This window comes from Podarcis erhardii, assembly GCF_964252035.2.
Source record: "Podarcis erhardii genome assembly, chromosome: 2".
Taxonomy (NCBI): Eukaryota; Metazoa; Chordata; class Lepidosauria; order Squamata; family Lacertidae; genus Podarcis; species Podarcis erhardii.
In genome coordinates, this window is record NC_138498.1 from 57,559,462 (window position 1) to 57,582,237 (window position 22,776).

General features: G+C 41.6%; 1 protein-coding gene across 1 annotated transcript; it reads left to right on the forward strand.

Annotated features, from left to right (window-relative positions):
• Positions 1-5,303: 5,303 nt before the first annotated feature.
• On the forward strand, positions 5,304-22,414 carry MEIKIN (meiotic kinetochore factor; the record flags this gene model as incomplete). The annotated part of the gene is made up of 13 exons (XM_081851089.1): positions 5,304-5,490; positions 8,746-8,836; positions 9,262-9,340; positions 10,333-10,393; positions 11,957-12,097; positions 12,902-13,018; positions 13,652-13,688; positions 14,596-14,651; positions 15,935-16,029; positions 17,721-17,867; positions 20,204-20,329; positions 21,631-21,754; positions 22,372-22,414. 13 exons carry the CDS (start codon positions 5,304-5,306, stop codon positions 22,395-22,397), a joined length of 1,287 nt encoding a protein of 428 aa, XP_081707215.1. The 3' UTR covers positions 22,398-22,414.
• Between the last annotated feature and the right edge of the window lie 362 nt (positions 22,415-22,776).

Consider the following 22,776-nt stretch of genomic DNA (forward strand, 5'->3'; position numbering starts at 1 on the left):
TGGGGAGATTTACCTGAAATCTTGCAAATACTGTAAAGTGAGTAAGCAAATGGCTTTTACTATAGAGAAAATGACTAGTGTGGAAGCATGTACTTATTATCACTGCAGGTTAATGAGAACCACCACCTCCATACCACCAAAGTACTGATCTAGTATTGATAGCTTGATGAACTGAAATGGAGAGGCAGCGTTGCTGAGTGGGGCGCTGAGCATATTCATTCTGCTTTCCTATTTATAGCAGCATCCCTAAGTTCTGCAGAAGTAGTCAATGCTTCTTTTTTATTTTTTTAAAAAATGAGGTTCTGATACTTACATTGATAAAAAGTGCTGTGGGTGGCAGCACAAAATGGCTGCCATGGACAACCAAAAAAGAGGTGATGGTACTCTGTACCAGAGAGTACAGAGAGAGAGTACAAAATTATTGCAAGTAGTGAAACTAAGTAGACCAATAGCAGCTCCTGCCAAAATCAGTTTAATTCCTATCTTAAATTCCAAAAGTTATCCTGGTGTGGGGGAAGCAGATAATCACTGAAGGTTGATCCCATATGCAATAACACTAAATTAGCCAGAAAGCGCTGTACTAAATGCAAATTCACTTAGATGGCAGTCTCTGTAAGCAAAAGGTGGCTGCATGTTTAGGCATCAGCAATCACTAGGAAAGTCAAGATTAAGTACCTGAACTCAAGTATGCAATTCTTCTGCTTTGTGTGTGTGAGCGCGTGTATGTGTTTTAAGGCCAACAGCTTCAATAACTTGCAAAAAGCCAATTTGGACCTCTGTAGTAAGATGTACATATTTATTTCAATGGGATTTGCTAACAAGTAGGTTTTGGGCTTCTTAAAAAGTAGGGGCAGGGGGAGGTTAATTAGCATTACTTAGGTTGCAATCCTGTGCACTTACCTGGAAGTATTCCATAGGATTGCACTGTTAAGACTGTGAACCTGATAGATGATGAAGTTAAGCAATAAATAGTCTGTTTTAAGGGTGTCCAGTTGTAAGGGATAACAGAATTCTTGTAACTTTAGCACTTTTGAAGAAAAAAAGAGAGCGAAAGACAGTAATTTAAGCAAGTGCAGCTTTCCTTGATGCTGCATGATGAGTTGCATCTGCCAAAAATGTAAATCCCAGCAGCCATGGGGAATCGGTAGCTGTCCAGATGTTAGCTTATGCCATCTCTGACCATTGGTTGTGCTTGTTGGGACTTATGGGAGTTGGGAGACCAACAAGCTATGGAGGGCCTACATGTTCCCCATCCCTGTTTTAAATGTGCAGGAGCTCAGCACTCTTTCACATTTGGTCACACTAAAGGACTTGCAGCAAAAGCAGTTCATGATCAGGGAAGAAAACAAAGAAACAAAAAAGACCCCAACAAACACCAGCCACAATTGTTCCCAATTAGGATTTTTCTGTGAGACAACAGCACTTCTGTAAAAACCTTACCCTATCTATCATACCACAATAGAACAACATGCCTGCATTCAAATAAGAGTAAAACATTGCAAGTCAAACAGCCATTTCCCCTAAATATACTGCTTATTCTATTTTCAACTAAAGAAAAATGAAGAGATTAAAATGCAAGGACTTATTTGTTTAAGAACAATTGTAATTAAATATTCTATCCTCCCTAGTTTTGGTATATCTGCATGTATACCTAAAATACAAAGAAGCAAATGTGGGATTTTTGTTTTGTAAAGAACTGAAAGACTGTCAGGTTTCTCAAATTTGTTAATATTCCTCTTGACTGACAAATAAAATATTTTATACAAAAATTGTTTTATTCTAGTATTTTGTCTGTGTGGTCAGTAACTAGTCATTCAGAAATGAGTGCCTATACCTATACTATATTATGCTTGTTTTCTTTTCTTTTTTTTAACAACCAAAGAAATACTGCATTCTGAGGTCCATTTCAGAAATCTATGCTTTCTGACTTCAATGTCTTTGCAGATAAAGAGGAACCTGTCTGCAGTCGCTTGAATTTATTCTCGTTATAAAACTGGCAGTAACAACAGAAGAAAATGTATGAGCTTGTTTAACATGAATAGATGGGAATGTATAGTATTTTTTCAGACCATGTGTTTAAAAGAATAAAGTCAATAGAATTATTCAGCTTATTTTCCCACTCTGTGTATTAATGTAGTCTTCAACTGATCCCCTTTTTATATATTTTTCCCCTCATGGTTTAACACAAACGGACAAGAGGCTCACTATTTTCAGTGGTTCAAAGTCAAAGCAGCCTTGTATGTTGTAACTTTAGCAGAGCAAGAGAAACAGATGCCCAAACAGGTGTGGGAGCACTCAAGGACTCAGAGAGGAAACTTCACGCAAAATCTATCACCGCTATATATAATTCAATTTTATTAGGTGTGCTTCATGCTGGTGGATCCTGTTCCATAAATTGAGAGTTAAGTTTGGAACTCTCACATTGCACTGCTCTTCTAGGGCTTCCCCATCTTAGAAAACAGGTAGCGAATTGCATGTTTGAACACTTCCTCTGTAACAACAAACAACAACAGCTGTCTGTGGGATGCCCTGATTTGCACAAGAACCTGGGGGGGGGGGGCGGGCAGGAGATGGAGGAGAATTCCAACATGCAATATCTCACATGGATTCTGAAGTAGTACCATTCCAAGAGCTTGGGACCTCATGACTCATAATCATAGAGACAAGGAAATACTGTACATCTAATAATACCATTGGTCTGTTTAGCTGAGAACTCTCTATAACTGGCAATGGGTCTCCATCGTTTCAGATAAGGGTCTTTCTAACAACTTTCATCAACACCTATTCACATAGCGTTTGATAGATCGTATGTACTCAAAAACACTGCCTCTATTAAAAACCTCATTACAACACCTGAAGTGGCTAAGGATGGAGTCTGTGACCTTCTGTATGCACCATAAAGTCTCCATCTATTTAGCTATAGCATCTTCCCCTGAAGTAATTCAATTAAGAACAATTGTATGCCAGCCCTAGTATCTTTATAGAGTCACTAGTTTGAATACTGGAAAGATGTCATTTCCTCATCATGTCAGGATTACCAAATTTGAAACATATAGAGGAATTATTGTCAACACCAGTTCACAGTGCCACCTACTGAACAACAACATTGCTGTGCATATACATATGTGTGTGTGCACGCACACACACCCACACCTTAATTCAACATACAATTCACATTTCACATTTTAATTATTGTTTAGGTTTTCCCCTCAAAACTCAGCTTAGTATTTCATGCCAGTTTGGTGTTTGCAAATAGCAAACATACTGCTTTCATCAACACCTATTCACATAGCGTTTGACAGATCGTATGTACAGTACTCAAAAACACTGCCTCTATTAAAAACCTCATTACAACTTCTGTGTCAATTACAACTTCTGTGTCAATTAATCTGTCAGCAAAATCACAATAAAAAGTAAAGGTTTGCCTATGTTGTTCCAAATTGGTCAGCACTACTAATCAAGACTATGCTATTATATTACTAACTTTAATTTTCGCAGCGTAATTTAGCCAAAAAAGGTGAGCATTAGATTTGAGTAAATACGGTATTTGATATTTGGTGGGATGGGCATGTATGTTGCCATGGGCAACCTCCAAGGACTCTGACCCTTCCTGGTTCTTTTATTTGCACAGGACTAATCCTTATTTCTGGGTCCCAAGAAATGCCCTTGTGAAGAAACTACTCCTAGGCAAACAGCACCCTTCCTTCCCAAAACAAGCAAAACACACTCAGACAAAACCATACACATCAAACCACACACAGTAGGCCAAGCACAATGCCTGTCCAATAATCTAAAACATAAAGGAAAGGACACACAACCTTACCATGCAGTGACAGTTTTCTTTCTTACTTAATTTCTTTTAAAAATTATATTTTTCTTCTTTTCAGTGTTTTTCTCTTTTCCACCCCAAATTTAAGACGGTTTGGCTGCGAGGCAAAGCTAACTCTTGGCCTCCACCTGCCCCACCCTCTTCCTTTCCTAATAAATTTGGGAGTCCTCCTAGAGGTATTCTGGGAAGAAGAAAGGAAAATGGCCAAATAGTTGAAATGCCTCCTACAGGTAAAAATAGAAGGGGCTCGAGGCCTGCAGGGGACCCCAGACTTAAAGTATTTATCAACACAGGTGCAGGTATGGATCAGGACCTGTGACCTGCGTCTTGGTTTGACTCCTTTATTTCGGCCACGCCAGAAGCCTCAGGACCTCCTGGCTCTTTGTTGCTGCCATTTGTGTTCTCTCAGAATGGGGCTGAATTTGAAACCTGAGGCAGTTCTCAGTAGGGGAAGGGGAATACCCTGAGGCGAGACGGCTGTCTCCTCTCAGTTGCTCAGGCAGTATTTGTATTATTTAATCCTAATGTTTCATTTTCTTTTCGCTTGGTTGCATGATCTTTTGCCCATAGCACTGCAGGCAGTCACAGTTAAAGGCATATCCACGCTGAAACAAAAAGTGGGTTTGGACGTAGCTTGCAGCCTGAGGAACCTTGGGAAGTGTAGTTCTGTGAGGGAAGCAGGGCTGCTTGCCTGACAGAAAATAGTCAGCACCTTCAAAAAGTTATAATTCACAGAGTGGGCAGGGAACAGTAGCAACAGCTGACAGTGATTTTTAGGTATGTGTTGCAGAAAGGGTATAAGTGTGGTGCGAAGGAGGTGGTAACATTCAGCAACAAAATCCTATCATAACTAGATTTAAACCAGCTTAATAGTCATCTGATATCCCCATAGAATTTTGGGAAGCAGAAACGATAGTTTGAGGGATGGAAATGCTTGGGATCTTTAACCAATAACTCAGTCTTGTTTACTAATCTACAGCTCCCAGGATTATTCGTGGATTCATGTGAGAGAAAACTGCCAAAGGTTTATATAGTAATTTGAGTGTAGGGTGTTTGGCGCTTGAAATTATATTCTAGCCAATGTTTGTTTTTTGAAGTGTGTATGTGTGTTTAATTTGGTGAGGGGATATTTGGGTTTAGAATTGAACGTACTCTATGGCACACTGAGCTCCAGTGAAAACATTTGTGTTCTGTGGGGCTGACAGCCCCTTTATACAGTGAGTTAATATAGGATAATATGGGGGTAAATATGGATTTGTTTAATCCTTCAGGGAGTAAGCCACAGGAGCTTAAAGAAGTTTCAAGAAAGCCAGCAATCCACCAATAAGACTCTTCCCTTCCCTAAAGGTCATGGTTTTGGTTTTTCCTGGCATCTGTGCTTGGATTATATTTTACTTTTCAGAACCTCTTTTCTTAGTATTGCCTCTTACCGCTTTGTAGGCAGCATTGCTGTGAGGAAAAGCAAATAAAGAGGATGGACTGGGTGAAATTGCGTTCCTATTCCCGGAAGAGGCGGGCTCAACAGAATGTCCATTGTGCATCTCCTATCCCAGCTGCTGCGGCAGCATCTGCTGCTGTAGGTAAAAGGAATGCTAAAGCCAAAGGGAGTCAGCTGCGCCTAGATCTGCTTTCTGGACCTCGGCAGGAATCTCATGTCAGAAGTAATTGTTCATGCAACTACCTTGTGTCCTTCCCCATCACATCCCTGTTTGTCTGGATTAATTACAATATTTATTGTGTCTTTGCGTAGTGGCACAAAGGCCCTAACTACTCTACACTGTACTGTCTAAAAATATGTAGGGGTGAGAATGTACTCTTAATGTAGTCACTTTATGTACTCTTAATGTAGCCACTCTTAATGGAAACACTTTATTGGTGAAATTGGTAGTGGGGAAGAGGGTGAGGTGTTTGTGAATGTGTTGGGGGCTTATCTCACCTGCTATGTCTTGATGAGTATTGTAGAAAGCCGCTTGGCCTGCTAAATGCATTACATGGGACACAGAGATGGGGCTCATTGCTTTCCTTAGTTTGGTTTGTATTCATAGTTTTTGTCACAGTTGCTCAGACCCTGACAACACTGAGCTCATTACTCCAGTATGTGCTCCTTCTGCAACACTGAATGTCAACAATGAACTCGGTCCTGATGTCAGTCTTTACCATCCCAGATAAAAATCACCAGCTGCAAATACAAATCAGCTGTCCCCAGGGCATACAAGGATGAATCCTACCCTTTGAGCCACCTCACAGTGGAATCCTGTCTTAGGATGCAAGCACCATTGAACCTAGTGAAACTTACTTCTGGGTAAACAGGCATAAGATTGGGTCTTAAGCCAGTTGCTGTTTTGCCTTTTCCAAAGTTCTCACGGTTTTTGAAAGCAACACTCCTATCACCTGGTGTTTTTCCAAGCTGTTGAATCCCCACCCTCTCAGGCCACTTTCTAAATTTATGGTGCTTTCTGGGGCTCCTCTGCTCAGCGCCATTCTCTTACACTGGGCAACGACTCCTGTACGCAATTGTGTGTTCACATATGGTCTGCTGCTGCATGCTAGGATTTGTGGGGTGATGTAGTGTGCCCCAAACTGACATTAGAAGTCTAGTGGAGCAGCCCTATGTCTTCTCAGGAGTAGGTTTGTTCTCATCTGTCGCCAAAATAATTTGCCCCTCTTGAAATGCAAAGAGCAGGTGGTAAATCTGAATATAGTTATGCACACTTAAGTCAGTGGTGGACTTTGGTCTTTCAGATTTCAGTGTCGCCTTGTGGGCAGCCAAAATTCAGCACCCTTCCTCTCACCACCTGTTTGGCTCAATTCAGTACATCATAGTTGTGGTTCCCCCTATTGCAGTAGAACCAGTCATGCTGCCCTAAATCCACCTCTGCTTAAATCCTGTTGTTCCCAGAGGGATTTGCAGATTATTCTCAAATATTTTTGAAGTAAAGTGTTGCTTCATTGTGACATATCCCTCAGTCACATGACAAAAAGCTCCTTGTTACGGGGAGGAGGATAAAGACTAAGTATGACTGCAGTCTTACCATATGGAGTATTTACCCGTGTGAAGAATAGGTGGAAATGTAACCTGTTGATGATTATTCTACCCAGTGCTTTTTTCTTGGGGGACGCAGGGGTATGCATACCCCTAAATATTTTGTGAATCTAGGTTTAGCCTCATTGAGGGGCAGTATTTCAATATGAGTAGGAAAATGAGAGCACCCCTAAAAAATTTTTTAAAGAAAAAAAACACTGAATCTACCTAAACAGCTCTTAAAACTGCGCAGCAAAAGCTTTTGATCCAGATAGGCTTGGTTTACCAAGTGCATTAAATTGGACTGTCAGTAGGGGGAGCTTTTTGCCTTCTGATATTGTACTAAGTCTTGGGAGTATCAAGATTTGCCTTAATTTCTTTTTTAAAGAAACTGATAGCAAAACCTGATGAAAATTAAAAGGTGCAAAGGAGTTGCTCTTGCAAATCTCTGGAGAATGAGAGCTTAACAGGTGTCTTGATTTCACAGTTGTACTAGGACCTTCCTTTTGAGAGCAGAAATTCCATTATAGTGCAACTCTGAGGTTTTCTTTTGCTCATTCTTTGTTGACTTGCTAGAGTTGTGTTGTCCGTAGCCGATACACAAACGAAACAAATGTGGAGTAATCTACTGACCTTGAAGAGAATCTGTTCAGGGTGGGTTAACATGTTTTTTAATGCACCCAACTGTATGTGCACATGTCTTTGCTTTGTTTGCATGCCATACTATGGTGTATCAGGGCTGTGCAGACTCCTGAAGAGGATCTCACAGCTGCTTTACTTCCCCCAAGTCATTTTACTCCTGTACTGCGATGAGTTTGGGTTGGCTTAGCTTGTTGTACAAACCTAGGCTCATGGTTAAGCTCTTTCCTTGTTTACCATGAGCTGCAACCAAGAACAAACCATGTAGTTACTGTGACATATGAACTAGTCCTGCATATATTCCCATACATACCTAGGCAGCCGCACCAATTGCAGAGTGAGGAATGGCAGGCCAGCCTAGGCAAACTGTTTAATGGAGCATTCCAATAAATGATCCCGCAGTGAGGTTTAACAGAAGGGTAAGTAGGCCATTCACCCAGTGTTTAGCAATCTGCTGGGTGAAGTGTTTGCTGCCCTCCATTAAATGCAATTGCAGCAGGGAAGGGTGTTTCACCAAGCAGTTTAGCAAGCTGCACTTTGAAGGCCCTCTCCATTAAACCTCTCTTCAGCCATGTTTGGTAATCTGATGGGTAGATGGGAGCTTACATCCAACACACCATATCCTTCAACCCTTGCCCCCGAGGTTTGAAAGCCCCATGGGTCACTTGAAGTCCCAACAATCAGGGCTTCAAAGGGAAACATTGCCTGGTGTCACTATGATGTCAGGTGGGCTGCATGGAGGTCGGGGACGGGCTATGGGGTTTATGGGTGAAGTTTAAAGAATGGGGAGTTAGCCCAGGGGGTTGGTGAGCAGGGGCAGAACCCCTTGTGTGTGTAAGTGTGTGTGTATGCGTCTATGGAAATGTAAGTTGAGTGGCTAATATACACTCAAAGAAAATGTGCACATAATCCATGAAGAAGAAACTGTGTACATTCCCTGTTCAATATAAATAATCTCAAACAGTCATGGAGGAATGTGCATTATCTCGGTTTGAATTTTGCACATACTCGGGGCACCAGAAATAATTACATTGAAGCCCTTCACTTAGCACCTGTATACAAGTTGGGTGAATGCCAAACAACTGTGACGTCTTAACACAAAGAGATGATTCTTACTCTCTCTTTACAACAGAGCAAATCCTTTGGGTAAATGTAGGACTTTAGGTTAATATCAATTTATACAGTTTATACAATATTTGTTCTGTTGGATCATAATCCTGTGTTTGGCTAAACATTCACTTTTTTCTCCCTGTAGGACAAATTGGAAATGCCTTTAAAAAAGCATTGCCCAAAATTCAAGAAGCCTCTGGGGTGACCCAGATGGACTGTCTTTCAGTTGAACAAAGGTATAGATTCCAGTTATTCTATTATTGGATCTGGGGGAAGGTCTTGAGCACTTGAGGCCCCATAGATGTTGTTGGACTACAAATCCCATCAACTCTGACAATTGGCTATGCTGATGGCTTGGAGTCCAACAACTTTTGGAAAGCACCAAGTTCCACACCACCAGTCTAGAAACTGTCAATATGATGATGCAATTCAGCTTTAATTGTATTTATAGGCGTTATGGCCAGGACAGAAAGGACTTGCCTTGTTTTGAGCAACATCCCCAAGCAATAATAATGCCAATTTCTGTTGTCAGTGTGTTGGTTTAAGTTCAGATTAAAAGAAATAATTCTTCTCAGAAATTCCAGGTATCAGAGTTGGTTTGAAATTGTCTATGAAAAATACAGACCCATATTTGTGTTGTATTTCCCCCTCCCCCCAATAGCACTGAATTAAATGAAAATGAAAACAGAAGCATGGAGGTGAATAAAAGTATCAGTAAAATGGGCACTGTTGTATTAAAGGTATGTATTTAATTGTTAAACCTCTTAAATCCCAACAAATCTATGTACTACTAGTAGGGTAAAAACGAAAGACTGCTGCACCTTCAGAGTCCAGCCAATCAAAATACATATACAGTATTTTGTATGCAGCCAGTGGTGTGTCATGGAGCTGGTTTGCACATCACACTAAGCCAAAATCACAATTAAGCCATGCTAGCTCCTAGGCAGCATGGTAAGTGGTCAGGGATGATGGGAGTTATAATTCAAAATATATGGAAAGCACCAGCTTGTTTCTGTATGTATTCTGTGGTTCTGACTTTAAAGTGGGGGCAAATCCATCTCTCTGAGGTACGTGGAAATATCAGGGTTTGTAGTAGTCACCAGCATAATTAGTGTACCAGCCTCTCTGATTGCTGGGAGAATTTTAGTGTGGAGGAATATTAGAAGTCATACTGTTTCAAGTGGTTGGTGTGGAACAGATGAATTGTCATAAAGACCTATGAATATTGTCCAGGTAAGTTCATGGTTATGCTCTATTCACATTGACTTGGATAGTAGCTGGAAATGTGCATCAATCACAATGAAATTTATACAAGTTGACAATACCACTATAGAGGTTCAGTGCCCAGGAAATAACCACCATATGGGTTCAGCTTTAAATTATTCTCTGTCATGTTAGTCTCCACACAGAACCTCTGATCTTAACAGAGACTGTGCTTGGAAGAAATTCTGGGGCTTTGTGGTGAATGAGAAATTCTCCCATTCTGCTTGATGACCTTCTGCAGATGAACAATTTACATAATTTAAAATTGCTTCCATGTGGCCATTGATAATACATTTCAAATCCAAGAGTTGCTCTGATCAATGTTAAGGAATATTTTGTTAATGACAAAACTGTGCAGAACTGTTTCTTTCTGAGAAATTATTTTCATGAATTTTGTATGGTCATAAGGGAAATCACAGTTTTATCTACGTCATACCTTGTCATCTGCATCTTTCACTGTTGTTTTTAGGATTCTTTGCATTTAAGCTCTGCAAGTAAAGAGAGTGCGAGATATAGTGAAACTACATCAGGTGAGTATGCTTAAGCATACTGGATCAGGAACTGTATTCTTCTAAATATTATTCCAAGTTCCCTAATGTGACTAGTCCTCATGTTAATATTTTAGTTCCCCCAACCCAATTTTAATTCCCCCAGCCCAACTCTGTGGCCAGCGCTGAAGCTTTCCTCAGGAGCAATGCATATCACTAGTGTTTCTTGTTCAGCCTTCTACATAAGAAGAAGAAGGGCAGAAAAAAAATGAATTATTGGGTGAACAGGAGTTAATAACCTTTGGCCCTTCAGATGTTGCTGAATTACAACTCCCATAATCCCATAATCCCTGAGCACTTGGACTGCTGGAAGTTATAATTAGTTGTAGTTCAGCAACCTCTGGAGGGCCACAGGTTCTTCACCTCTGATCTAGAAATACCAGTGGGTGTTCTAGATAGCTTTGCTGAATGCTTGGGCTTCAAGTTGGTGCTAGCAGCATTGGTTTAGGTCATGTACTTGGTTATGTATTATAACTAGAGATTTGCAGACCTTTTAAAAAAACACAGAAAAACGTTTTTCCAGTTTTTTCCTATTTCCGAAAAATTGGAGGAAAGGTTCTTCCCCCCACTATTTTTTCTTGGGGTGGGGGGGGAGGAATTCCAGGCCTTCACATCACTAATTATAACAGACTTCTAAAAATTCAAGTAGATTTTGAGCACGAGTCTGTAGACCAGGATATAACTTTTAATGCCTTGCGGATCTGTATAGCCCAAATATGTGGATAATAACTTAATATTCATTCCCATCAACAATCCTTTTAATTGACTGCTCACAGTGGCTGATGGCACCTAAGTCCTAGTCTTATTTCCACCCTAATCATATTGTGCACTTTGGGTCATTTGGTCCACTGCCCATCTGATGAAGAAAAGGGATCGCCAGTTACTTTGTTGAAATCCTCAATATTCTTATGAAAAATTGTTAATATATTATAAACCTGTTCTGTTCAGTTTAATTAACCATTTTAAACCATGGCACTACATAGAAGTGGTGCTGTTTATCATTTCCAGGATACCTACAGTATTCCTTTTATATAGAATAAATATATTACTGCTTATGATGGAAGCTGAACATTGCATGTATACTGAAACAAGTGCAGAGGTTTGAGTATTGGACTAGGAGACTATGGTTCAAATGCGCTTTCAGCCATGAAACTCACTGGGTTACTTTGGCCCAGTTGCCATCTTTCAATCAAACCTCCCTCACAGGGTTATTGTGAGGGTAAAAGAGGGATGGAAAGAACCATGTGGATGTATGTCACCTGGAGCTCCTTGGAGGAAATTTAGGACATGTAACATAATAATAAATGAAAACTAATCCAATTGAACCTATTACTGTTGCTGTTCTCCATCCTTCTCTCATGTGGCCTGCCTTCTGTTCACAGGACTATATTGTATAACCTATTGCAACATACAGTCTTTTTATTTCAAACTGAAACCCAGATCTTAACATTTGTATGCATTTATAGGTGCCCAGCATATCAGGGTACCTGAATGAGCACTTGAAGACTGAGCAGTGTCCTGATCTCATTTCCCCTTTATTTCCAGGAATGACATTACCCACAGGTGTTTCACATTTTCTGCTGCAGTGTTTGGATGAAGAGTCTTCTCTGTGCTCTAATACAGAATCTAGTGATGGAGCAAGTACTTATTCATCACCTGAGATATTCAGAGATGAAAACACATTAGGTATGCATGCTTATGCTCTACATGTGGGAGTGACCGTTTGAGAAAAGCATGTGTGCTCTCATCTATATTTTTTAGTTGCAAATGTATGGCAGAAATTGGGAACCTGTGGCCCTCCAGATGTTGCTTTCTTTTCAGCCCCAGCAAGCATGGCCAATAGTCAGGGATCATAGTATCTTAGAATTTGTAGAGTTTGAAGGGATCACGAGGGTCATCTAGTCCAACCCCCTGTAATGCAGGAATATTTTGCCCAATATGGGGCTCAAACCCATGACCCTGAGATCAGGGTCTAGTAGACTCATGGTCTACTGACTCAGCTGTCCCAGAGAGGAAAAACATTTGGAGAGCAGTTGACTCCACATCCCTGCTGTAAGGCCTGACTACATTGCATTTTTATTTGCTTAATCAAGCCCATCACATAGTCAAGTGGGGAAAGCTTTGCTAATTGATTGTTGCCAAATGCCTCTTAACTTGGTCAGAGAATGACCATTTAATCCAAGGCTAGAGTTCAGAGTGTCCTTGGCAATTCTTGACCTATACTACATTTTTTTGATTGGCTTAACCCCAGCACTGGGCAATCAACCATGCATCGATTGCTGAACAAGTGCTTCAAATTACATTCTCAATTATTGTTTGTAGGGAGGGGATCTAAAGTCTTTACACTTTATGCCATAATAAGCCAACTGAAATCTGTGGAGGTTCTTCAAGAGTGATCAGCTTACAAATGCAATGTTAGCAAACTTAGCATTGTAGAACTTCAAGCATTTCAGAAAGACGGTAGCAACCATATTGTGTTATGTGTTTTAGAAAAAAGCACTGGTCAAGAAGAATGCCTTGGGCACAGGAATTCAACCCTCTTGGATACCAGCAAAGCCATCAACATAGACAAGATGCCACATGTGCCAAATCTTTCACAGATATTGGGTAACCTTGAACATGTTACATAAGTGTTTGGTTGCCAGCTTGAGTTTAAACCTTTCTTTGATGCAGAGGGCAGCAAATGTGGGTGTCGGGAACTTGAGTTGGTGCTTCCACACTCCAAGTGGCAGAGTTGGATGTCTGGAAATAAAGCAGCTTGATGATGAGACCATGGGAAGACTAAAATGGTTTGAAGAGGAAAGATTAAGCATCCTAGACACGATTGGTCAAGCTACAGGGTGGGGCAAATTCGTATATCCTTTTCTTCAGTCCGTCTCCTGTGTCAAACCAGCATCTATTCAGGGCTGCCCCAGCTGCCCAGCGACTTACTATAACAACTTCATGGTTAGCTCCAGCACCTATTTTTCTTGGGGAAGAAGCAATCGGAACAAATGTCAATTTGTTTTTCTGTGAATTGACGTTTGTTCCAGTTCAGGGCTAAACAGCTGATTTTCCTGGGGAAAGCAAGGGGCAAGCGAAAATCCTCTTGGACCCATGCCTTGAAAGCACAGGACAAGCAGAAAAGCTCAGACCTGTGCTTTCTGGGCATGGGGCAAGCAGAGGTGTGGATAAGCCCTATGTTGTGCTGTATTGCTCTAGCTTACCTTGATCACACTCTTCACATTTGATCTCTTCTAGAAACCACTTTAGGAAAAAAAGACCAGAGCATTACAAGGTAATACCTAAGCAAAATATTGTTACATGCCACCCCAGTCTCCGAGCGGTGTGAGATTCCAGGGGTTCCAGGTGCTTGCCCAGGGATTGTGTTTCTAAAGAAATGAGCCACAGTGGAGACTGTGATGTCTTTAGGGTATACGGTTTATTTACACATACTGTATATACAACCTGAGTCTACGATGGAGGGGTTCAAAGCATTAACACTCCAAAAGGTTCTTGCCCCTCCCATGGCCATAGTCTTGGATGCCTGCAAAAATCAGCCATCACCCTCTGGTCAGCTTGCTATGTTTAACAGACTGCCACTTTTCTCTCGGGCTTGCTGACACAGCCGGCAACTATTTTTTCTCCAACCAACGTCATCCCCAACTGCAATCCTAAAAACAACTGCTCTCCTTCCAGTTCTAAAACTCTACTTCAGAGGCTTTTGTCTTTCTAGCCAATTATGAGTTGAGAGAGGGGGTCGAGTATCTGACACCCAGGAATTATAAGCAGGGTCCAGGAATTAGAAATGGAATTCAGGCACCCCACAAACGCATAACAATATTTTTTTGTGTGACTGCTCTCTTTTTTAGAGACAGTATATATGCAACTGCTTGGAGTAATGACTCTGATTGTGGCAGCTACATAAAGCACTGCCTTCGCCATGGCCATTAAGAAGCAACAGCTGTAGCCAGGGAAATCCCCTCTCGCAAAGAGAACACATTGGTGGAGCATCCCATTATGGCAGAATTGAAGATACAGTATTAATTAGTCTGTTGACTCATTAGCCAGTGTATTTTCACTAAATTTGAAGTGATATTAGCCAGTTAGGAAAGAAATCACTTGGATCTTAATGGAAATTTTGTGAGCAGCTAAGCATATAACTACTTTCTTACTTTCGCCTTTTTATTTTCTTACTGTGGCAGGCTATCAAAGCAGAAATCACGTTCTGAATTGACAGGTGTTTCAGCTGTAGTTGCAGGTAAATAATGTTATTTAAAACAAACAAGTTGCAAGTTATGTGACACGACTAGCAGATTTGTTTTTGCTGTGTGCTTTTAAAATAACAAGTTCAGGCCACAGGGCCCAGGGGCGCCGACTTATAAAAAATATTGGGGGGGCGGGGGCCCATACCGACTTATAAAAAATATTGGGGGGGCCCAAGACCTCCAAACCGCTGCTGCTGGGGGAACGAAAGGGGCGAGCCCCGGGCTGCCCCGACCTTAAGTGAACCTGTGAGGGCCCGCCCTTTGCGGCAGCCAATTGGCTGCCGCCGTGAGCGGTGAATATTAATGAGCTAAGGGGAATCCCCGCTTCTCGCGGGGCTGACGCCAGCTCCGCGAGATTGTTGATGGGTCGAGAGTCCGCAACCCCACCCCCTCTCTAGATCGGGAGTGGCTTTGTTTTAACTCATTACTGAATGTATTTTAAAAGGTAACTATCGTCAAACAAGGAAAATAAAAAATACCAACATAATTTTGTGATTTTACAAAGCATAATATAACTAATAATTTTCTTAAATTATTGGGGGGGCAGAGCCCCCCCAAACGAATTTTTGAGGGGCCTCGGGCCCCCTCAGGCCCCATGGAGTCGGCGCCTATGACAGGGCCTGTGTATAATGATGACCCTAAAAGGTTGCCCCTCTCTGCCTGGCTTGGTGGCCCTCCTGGCATTGAAATTCCTTTAACTCAAACAGCTGCAGAGCCGAATAAGAGGTGAACATGGAAGCCAGCACTAAAGCAGAATGAGGGAAGTAAACATGCCATTGCCTCTTCCTCCTCAGTCAGGCAATTAGAACGCTGCAAGGCATGGCAGGAACACTGACTGCAAACAGGGAAAATGCTGGCGGTTTTTGAAAACAAAACTGCAAAATACAGTGGCTCCTCCTGGCTGCAGACTGCACCCCAGTCCTTCCTGGTTACCATGGCAACTGTGTTTGTGGACTCTTGAAAAGTGATTCATCCAGAGTAGCTCACCCCCACCCCATTTTCATACTTGCAGACACACATACCATTTAAGAATCTCATTCCACTAAAAAAAAGGGAAAGAAAGAGAAAATTGAGTGAAAAGGACAAGCCACATAGTGTTAAGGGGTGGTTAAAAGCTCAGAAATTGAGGCCGAATGAATGGCTCTGCAGATCAGCCAGTAAATGACTGCAGATCAGCCCATGACCCCCAAACTGCAGCACAGAATTGAGACAGAGAAGTAGCTGGACCAATTTGCGCAGTCAAATTGATGAATTATTTTTCGTCCTGTTTTCTCAGGGAAACAAGTGTGCAAAATTTTGCCTGCAAAGGAAAAGACACCTGAATTGCAATCATTTGGAGCCTCCTTATTGCCTCAAAAACAAACAAAAAAGGTGATGAGTTTAATGTTCATAGGTTGCCATGTGTGAATTGGGATAGTGGTGTGGTGGACAACTAACTGTAGTGGCTCGGTAGAGTATGAGAGACTTAATCTCAGAGCCGTAGGCCATGTTGGGGAGAAGATGCCTGCATTGTTGGGGTTGGACTACATGACCCACATGGTCCCTTCCAACTCTACAATTCTATAATTTTATCCATCCTACCTATAGATGAATCTGGACAGGAGTGTGATAATAATCTCCAGTTGACTGTAGTCCTTTCATTCATTTATTTAAAAATCCAGTAAGGGGTCATCATGGGTTTACTGGGGATGGGGCTGTAGTCCTGGCACACTGCCTGGCCCCATCTTTAGATGAGCATTCTGTTACCCTGGATCAGTCACCCTGACCAAGGGGCCAGGGCAGGAGCTCAAGCAGTAATCACATGATGGCACCTTAGTGCCAGTGCTGAGTGAAGGGGGCTACACTTGATGCTACAACTTCAAAATAGGTGCAGATCATGCTATGGTGGCGCAGTGGGATTGTTAACCCTTCCCCTGCTTGCTGACTCTGCTCTCACAATTCTTCCCTGGTCCTCCCCATGCACTTGATGGGGCAGCTTTCTGTGTTCCATTGTAAATTGAATTATTTGGGTGGGTAATGATTAAGCACCTCTTGTTTTCTTACTTTTGAAGTTGGATTTCAAATTGATCTCGTGGAAATCATTAGAACATCCAATTATAAAACAACAGAATTAAGGTTGTCCCTTCAACCTGTCTTAAATAGCCACCCAAATAAAAATGTTCTGGTAACTTAGGCTCTAAATTTGGTAAACCTTTGGAGAAGGAAGCTGCTATACCTGAGGCATCCTCAAAAGAAACTCACTGGGCCCTAGTGGTACAAATTCATTTTTTTCATATATTATAGAAAGGTGCTCTCGGCTTATCTTTCAACTAATCTTTTTACATAAAATGAAACCACTTTCCATCTAGAATCTCTAGTCAGTGGCTATTACTTGTTCTTCTAAGTGGGCGTGGTTATCTTTTCTTCTGTGTAACTCCTTAAATAGTTGACAGTGTGAGCTCAGTGAAGGCCAAAGTAGAGGGGCAAACCATTCCCTAGCAGAATCTTCTTTTTACAAATATGTTTGTGTGTGTGTGGTCTTGATCAAAATAAAGGGTGGCTTCTATTCATGAGAGGAAAGCTATTTGTTAAAAGAAAAAACTGTGCAAAGACAAGCTTCATAGCAGATATCTAGATTGCTCCTCACATTGCCCTTTTGGCCTCACACTGAGATTTTGGAATTGGGAATTGTTAGTGTTGTGTGCTGAGATCATTTGGAACAAATGTCATGTTTTTAGTGAACATAAAATGGGTCAAGCACTCTATTGGCTGGCCATCTTCCAGGGAATGTCATGTGACCCTAGTCCTAATGAAGTATAGTGCAGCGACTAAAACCTTGATTTAAATCTCATCTCTCCTCTGCCATGAGATTACTAGTTGGTCTTCAGCAAGCTGCTATCACTTTCTCCCTCCCCTGCAACATGAGGATAATAAGTGAGAGTTTCATCATTGCTATTGTTCATAAGAATTACTGAGATGTATACAAAGCACTTCAATTGCTCAAAATGCTATCTAAAACACTTTTAAGTACGTCCCTTACAAGTGTTGATGATACAACTATACAATTCTTCATGTTTCTGTAGACTAAAGATCAGCAACCCAGGAAAATGAAGTGCACAAAAAGAGTACTGTTTTCCTCATCCTCATCCTCTCCTTATGTATTGGGTCCAGCCAAATTTTGTGGAATTGCAGCTGAAACCTTAGGCTCTGCACAGCCAGGTACTGGCATGGTAAGTTGTTTTCAACTGCTAAGCTTTAAGGGAATGGGGAGTGCTGCACTTGGGGGTTAGAGAGCTGCTGCAAGGCTAAGAAGATGCAGAAACTATACTGAATGGTGCTGTGGTAAATTACAACGCAAAAGCTGGCAAAAGACAAAAGTGGCACTAGTTAAACTAGGTGTCTGGAGACCTGGGGTCTTTGGGATGTTGTTAGACCCCAGCTCCCATCGTCTCTAACTATTAGACACACTGGCTAGGGCTGATGGGAGGTTGGGTCATGTTAAATAATATGGATAAGCCTTTTGTTGTCTGTGGGCTGAATTGGACGCATAAACCCTCTTCAAAATTGGGAGTCTCTCTTCCCTTTGGCATGGTTCCACTGATAGGTGTACTTAGTGTTCAGGAAACAGGAATTAGTGCTTCAGTTGGCTTTTCCATACTTACCTTTTGCCCCCTGCTTTCTAGGCGCAGGTCTGGGCTTTAAAGCTCAGTGTCTGAGCACTCCCCCCCCCCCCACGCTTTCCCCAGGAAAACTCTCTCTTTAATGCAGAATCAAAACAAATGGCAATTCGGGTTTGGGGCAAATTGCCATTCGCTCTGATTCAGTGATAAAGAGTGGGGCTTTGCAGGAAAAGAACTGGCGCAAAAATAAAAGTGCTTGGATGGGGGGCATTAAAGCACAGACCTATGCCTAGAAACACAGCACAAAAGGAAGTCTCGATGAGCCCAGAGTCTTCTCAGACATGTTCACTTGACATTTTGCTTTCAGAATGAATTCAGAGTATCCTGCGATACAACCAAAGCATTCTGTTTACAGGAAAATCTGGTTATCTGTTTACAATTGGAATTCTCTCTTATAAAGGAATTCTTGGAAACTGGATGGGGCTGCAGGTAGATGTTTTATATGAAGGAAATTAAATATTTTAAAATTAACAGCAGAACAGATTGCTCTTGCTATTTGCTTCTGATAAACTTTTATGTCTGTATCGGAGAGCAGTTCCAGAGCAGTGAACATAGGAAAGAATAAAGCACTATTAACAAGTGCAGCACTTCTACAGACAGAAGAATCATAGAATCATAGAGTTGGAAGAGACCACAAGGGCCATCGAGTCCAACCCCCTGCCAAGCAGGAAACACCATCAGAGCACTCCTGACATATGGTTGTCAAGCCTCTGCTTAAAGACCTCCAAAGAAGGAGACTCCACCACACTCCTTGGCAGCAAATTCCACTGTCGAACAGCTCTTACTGTCAGGAAGTTCTTCCTAATGTTTAGGATTTAGAGTTTAGCAAAATAAGCTCAAAACAAATGTAACCATTTGCATTTATTTCCATGTGAATGATACAATGCAATGAAATGTGTTTATATTTAAAACATCAGGGTCTTGGTGTTGTTGTTTGTATCAGTTTCAGACGGCCATTTTCAAACCAGTTTTGTGGGCCAAAAGCTATATCTCATTTATCTGCATAATTTCCTGGCTTTTGAAATGTTTCTCAGTACTGTATGTGCTAGTAGCTGTTTTGAAATCTGGGGGCCACTTTAGGCAATACCTTTCCTGTGTAGAAAATAATCATCATGCAGGAAGAAAAGTACTTGCATTCATATAAAAATTGCACATATATAACCGTTGCGGCTTCCAAATATGTGGCAAAATAGATGTCGGTACTGGTGGCCAGAGTGTAGGGGAAAAGCTGTACATCTCCACTTACCTGTTGTTCAAACCACAGACTAATTTCATTTCTTCCTCTTTACTATTTCATTATTATTGTTGTTATTACTATTATTATTATTATTATTATTATTAAACATGCATCTCTTAAGATACACAAAAGGCTTAAAAGAGATAGCGATTGGCTTCGTGGTAGTGTGTGGATTTCACTCTCGGTCTACTCTGTTCAACGTGCCACACTAGCTTTTTTTAAAAGGAAAGAAAAGAAGCATAAACAAACTGTAAGATTGCCTTCATTTGCCTTATCAGTAGTTTAGGTCATCCTGAAGACAGATAAGTATATATTCAGAGATTCTCAAGTATTACACTAAATGTTCCGCTCAATTCAGAAAAGCAGTATGCAAGTGTCCTTTTGTCTTCCTTCTGACAAACAACTGCAGTTACCCCCTAGGGCTATATAGTAGTGTGCTGGGAGAGAGAAGCTGAGTGACCTGTGACAGTCACGTACTGACAAAGAGAAGGCTAATTGTCATTCTTCCTCATGACTCAGACAGGCTGTATATGCAAAGTATAGGATGCCAGGAGGAGACTCATTTGAAAGCTTGCTTCACCTTTTAGTTGAAGGATCTTAGATCCGTATTAATGAGAGTGCTGTACATTTTTGTTTTGTTTTGATATAGTTGGACTCTTCATCAGTGCATAAAGTCTCACTCGGTGAAGCTTCCTTGCCAAGCACAAGTCATTCAAATGTAAATTCAAAAGAAGTCATTCCTGCTTCCCTGTCTCCAGAAAGTGTTATTCATCAGGTCATATCTCTATTATATTTTTCCCTTTGCGGCAGTGCTAACCAAACATACTTAGGAGAGAGTGTGTGTACATACTTTTAAATGGACAGGGCAGGAGAACATGTCAAATGATTCCAAAACTCAAAATTGCCTATCTATGGTAAGTGAGGATGGGATATTTAAATAGAAGTCATGTTGTGAGGCCTGTCCCAAACCTGTTTGACTATACAAGCAGCTGCCACAAAGAAAGTCCACTGTAGAGCTGCATTAAAAAAAAAAAAAGCACAATCAAGAATACGCAGTACTTGGCCACATCTTAATTATTTTAAACGTTTAAGATGATGCACTTTTGCTGAAAAAATAGCAGAACCAGGGTTTTTTTCCACCCAGAGCCTGTAGGGGGTGAAAAGAGTATGTTTGTAGTGAACACATTTAGGGCACCTTCCTGTTGGCGGAATGTCCTACAAAACATGGCTTTTTCCAGATATTAAAATTACTACCATAGTTTAGTGTTATCGTTAATGAGCAGCACCAAGCCTTGAACTTGTGAACTCACTTCTCCTTTTCCTTTGGTACAGCCTAAAAGGGATTGGACGCAGGGACACATGTGGCACTGTGGTCTAAACCACTGAGCCTAGAGCTTGCCGATTGGAAGGTCGGTGGTTCGAACCCCCACGACGGGGTGAGCTCCCGTTGCTTGGTCCCTGCTCCTGCCAATCTAGCAGTTTGAAAGCACATCAAAGTGCAAGTAGATAAATAGGTTCCACTCCAGTGGGAAGGTAAATGGCATTTCTGTGTGCTGCTCTGGTTTTGCCAGAAGCGGCTTAGTCATGCTGGCCACATGACCCGGAAAAACTGTCTGCGGACAAACATCAGCTCCCTTGGCCAGTAAAGCGAGATGAGCGCCGCAACCCCAGAGTCGTCTGCAACTGGACTTAACTGTCAGGGGTCCTTTACCTTTACCTTTAAAGGGGACTGGAAGCTTTTGCTTTTAAACCAACCATAATTCCTCATTATGTTCAAACTCGAGAGTATGTTCGAGAGAAATGATGCTTTGTCAGGATCAAATATGATTTACAATCCTGACTTTCTGTCTAACTGTTTTTGAATTCTTGAGTTTCCTGAGTTAAGATGCAAACAAAGGAACTCTGCTTTGCTTAAGTGGAAGCAAATGCTTCCAGGTTCTTCCTCGTGGCCCCTCTGGAGGAGAAAAGGGGAGAGGGAGCATGGGAGCCCAAAGCTATTGGTTCATAATTCAGTGCTGCATCAAAGCCCAGTCTATGCCTCGTTGGACGGCCTAAGTTTTGTTCCATTTCTTTCAGTGTCTACGTAACCCTCCAGAAATCTGCTGTATCATTAAAGCTTCACCAGGATCTAGACCACTGAAAGTTCTCCAACGCCCACTGAAAAGAAAAAGAGTGTTTCCCCCACCAGGAGCAACTGAAGGTAAAGCAGGACAGGGGATACAGAATATGTATTTATTGTGAGAACCCCTTACACAAGGAAGAGATTTGGGGTGGTTGTTGTTTGTTGTTGTAAACTGTTGAAGCTCCTGTTTTTGACTGAAGGAACCCTTACTTGTAAGTATAGGTTGTGCCACAAAACTTCCCTTCTGTTTGAATCTACAAAACAAATTGCTGGGGATATGAAGGACATTGGGCTTGGACTTGGGTTGAAAGCCCAGCTCAGCCTAGAACCTGCCAGGTCACTGGGCAAATCATGATTACTCAAAGATTGTGAGAGATGTAGCTGAATGGTAGAGCATCTGCTTTGTATGCAAAAGGTTCCAGGGTTCAACCCCTGGCTTGCCCAGGTAGAGCTGGAAATGTCTGTAGTCTGAAACTCTAGAGAACCACTGCCAGTGTAGATGAGATGCTTTCATGCAGAAAGAAGATCCCAGGTTCTGTCTGGCACCTCCAGGCCAGGTTGTAGATATGATGGTGGGTCTCCTGGGTGGCAGAATCAGGGAGATTGGATAGCTCTGTAAGTCAATTAAAGTGATATATTTTCTTCAAAAAGTGAAATTGAAGTTAATTCCCAATGCAAATTGATTTCTTTTCCAGATATTATTACCAGTTCAAAATACTAGAGCTACAGGAACAATAGGTAAGTACTGCTGCATGTAATGTGGGGTAGGGGAGAGAAAGAGAGGGTAGCACCTTCTAGAAACCTCAGCAGCATCCTTCTTAACCTGGGGCCCTCCAGATGTTGTTGGACTCCCTCCCAGTTCCCATCATCCCAGGTAGCATGGACAGTGATCAGGGATGATGGGACTTAGAGTCCAACAACATCTGGAGGAAACTAGGTTGGGTAAGAAGCCTGCCCTGCAGCCGTATTATATGGGCAGTGGGTTCAGTAAAAAAGAAAAAAGAAATGGACACCTAAGTCCTATCTGAACGAATGGGACTGATGTTCTTTATATTATGCTGATGCCCCAGTGATTTCAGTAGTTATTTTCTTTCTAACTT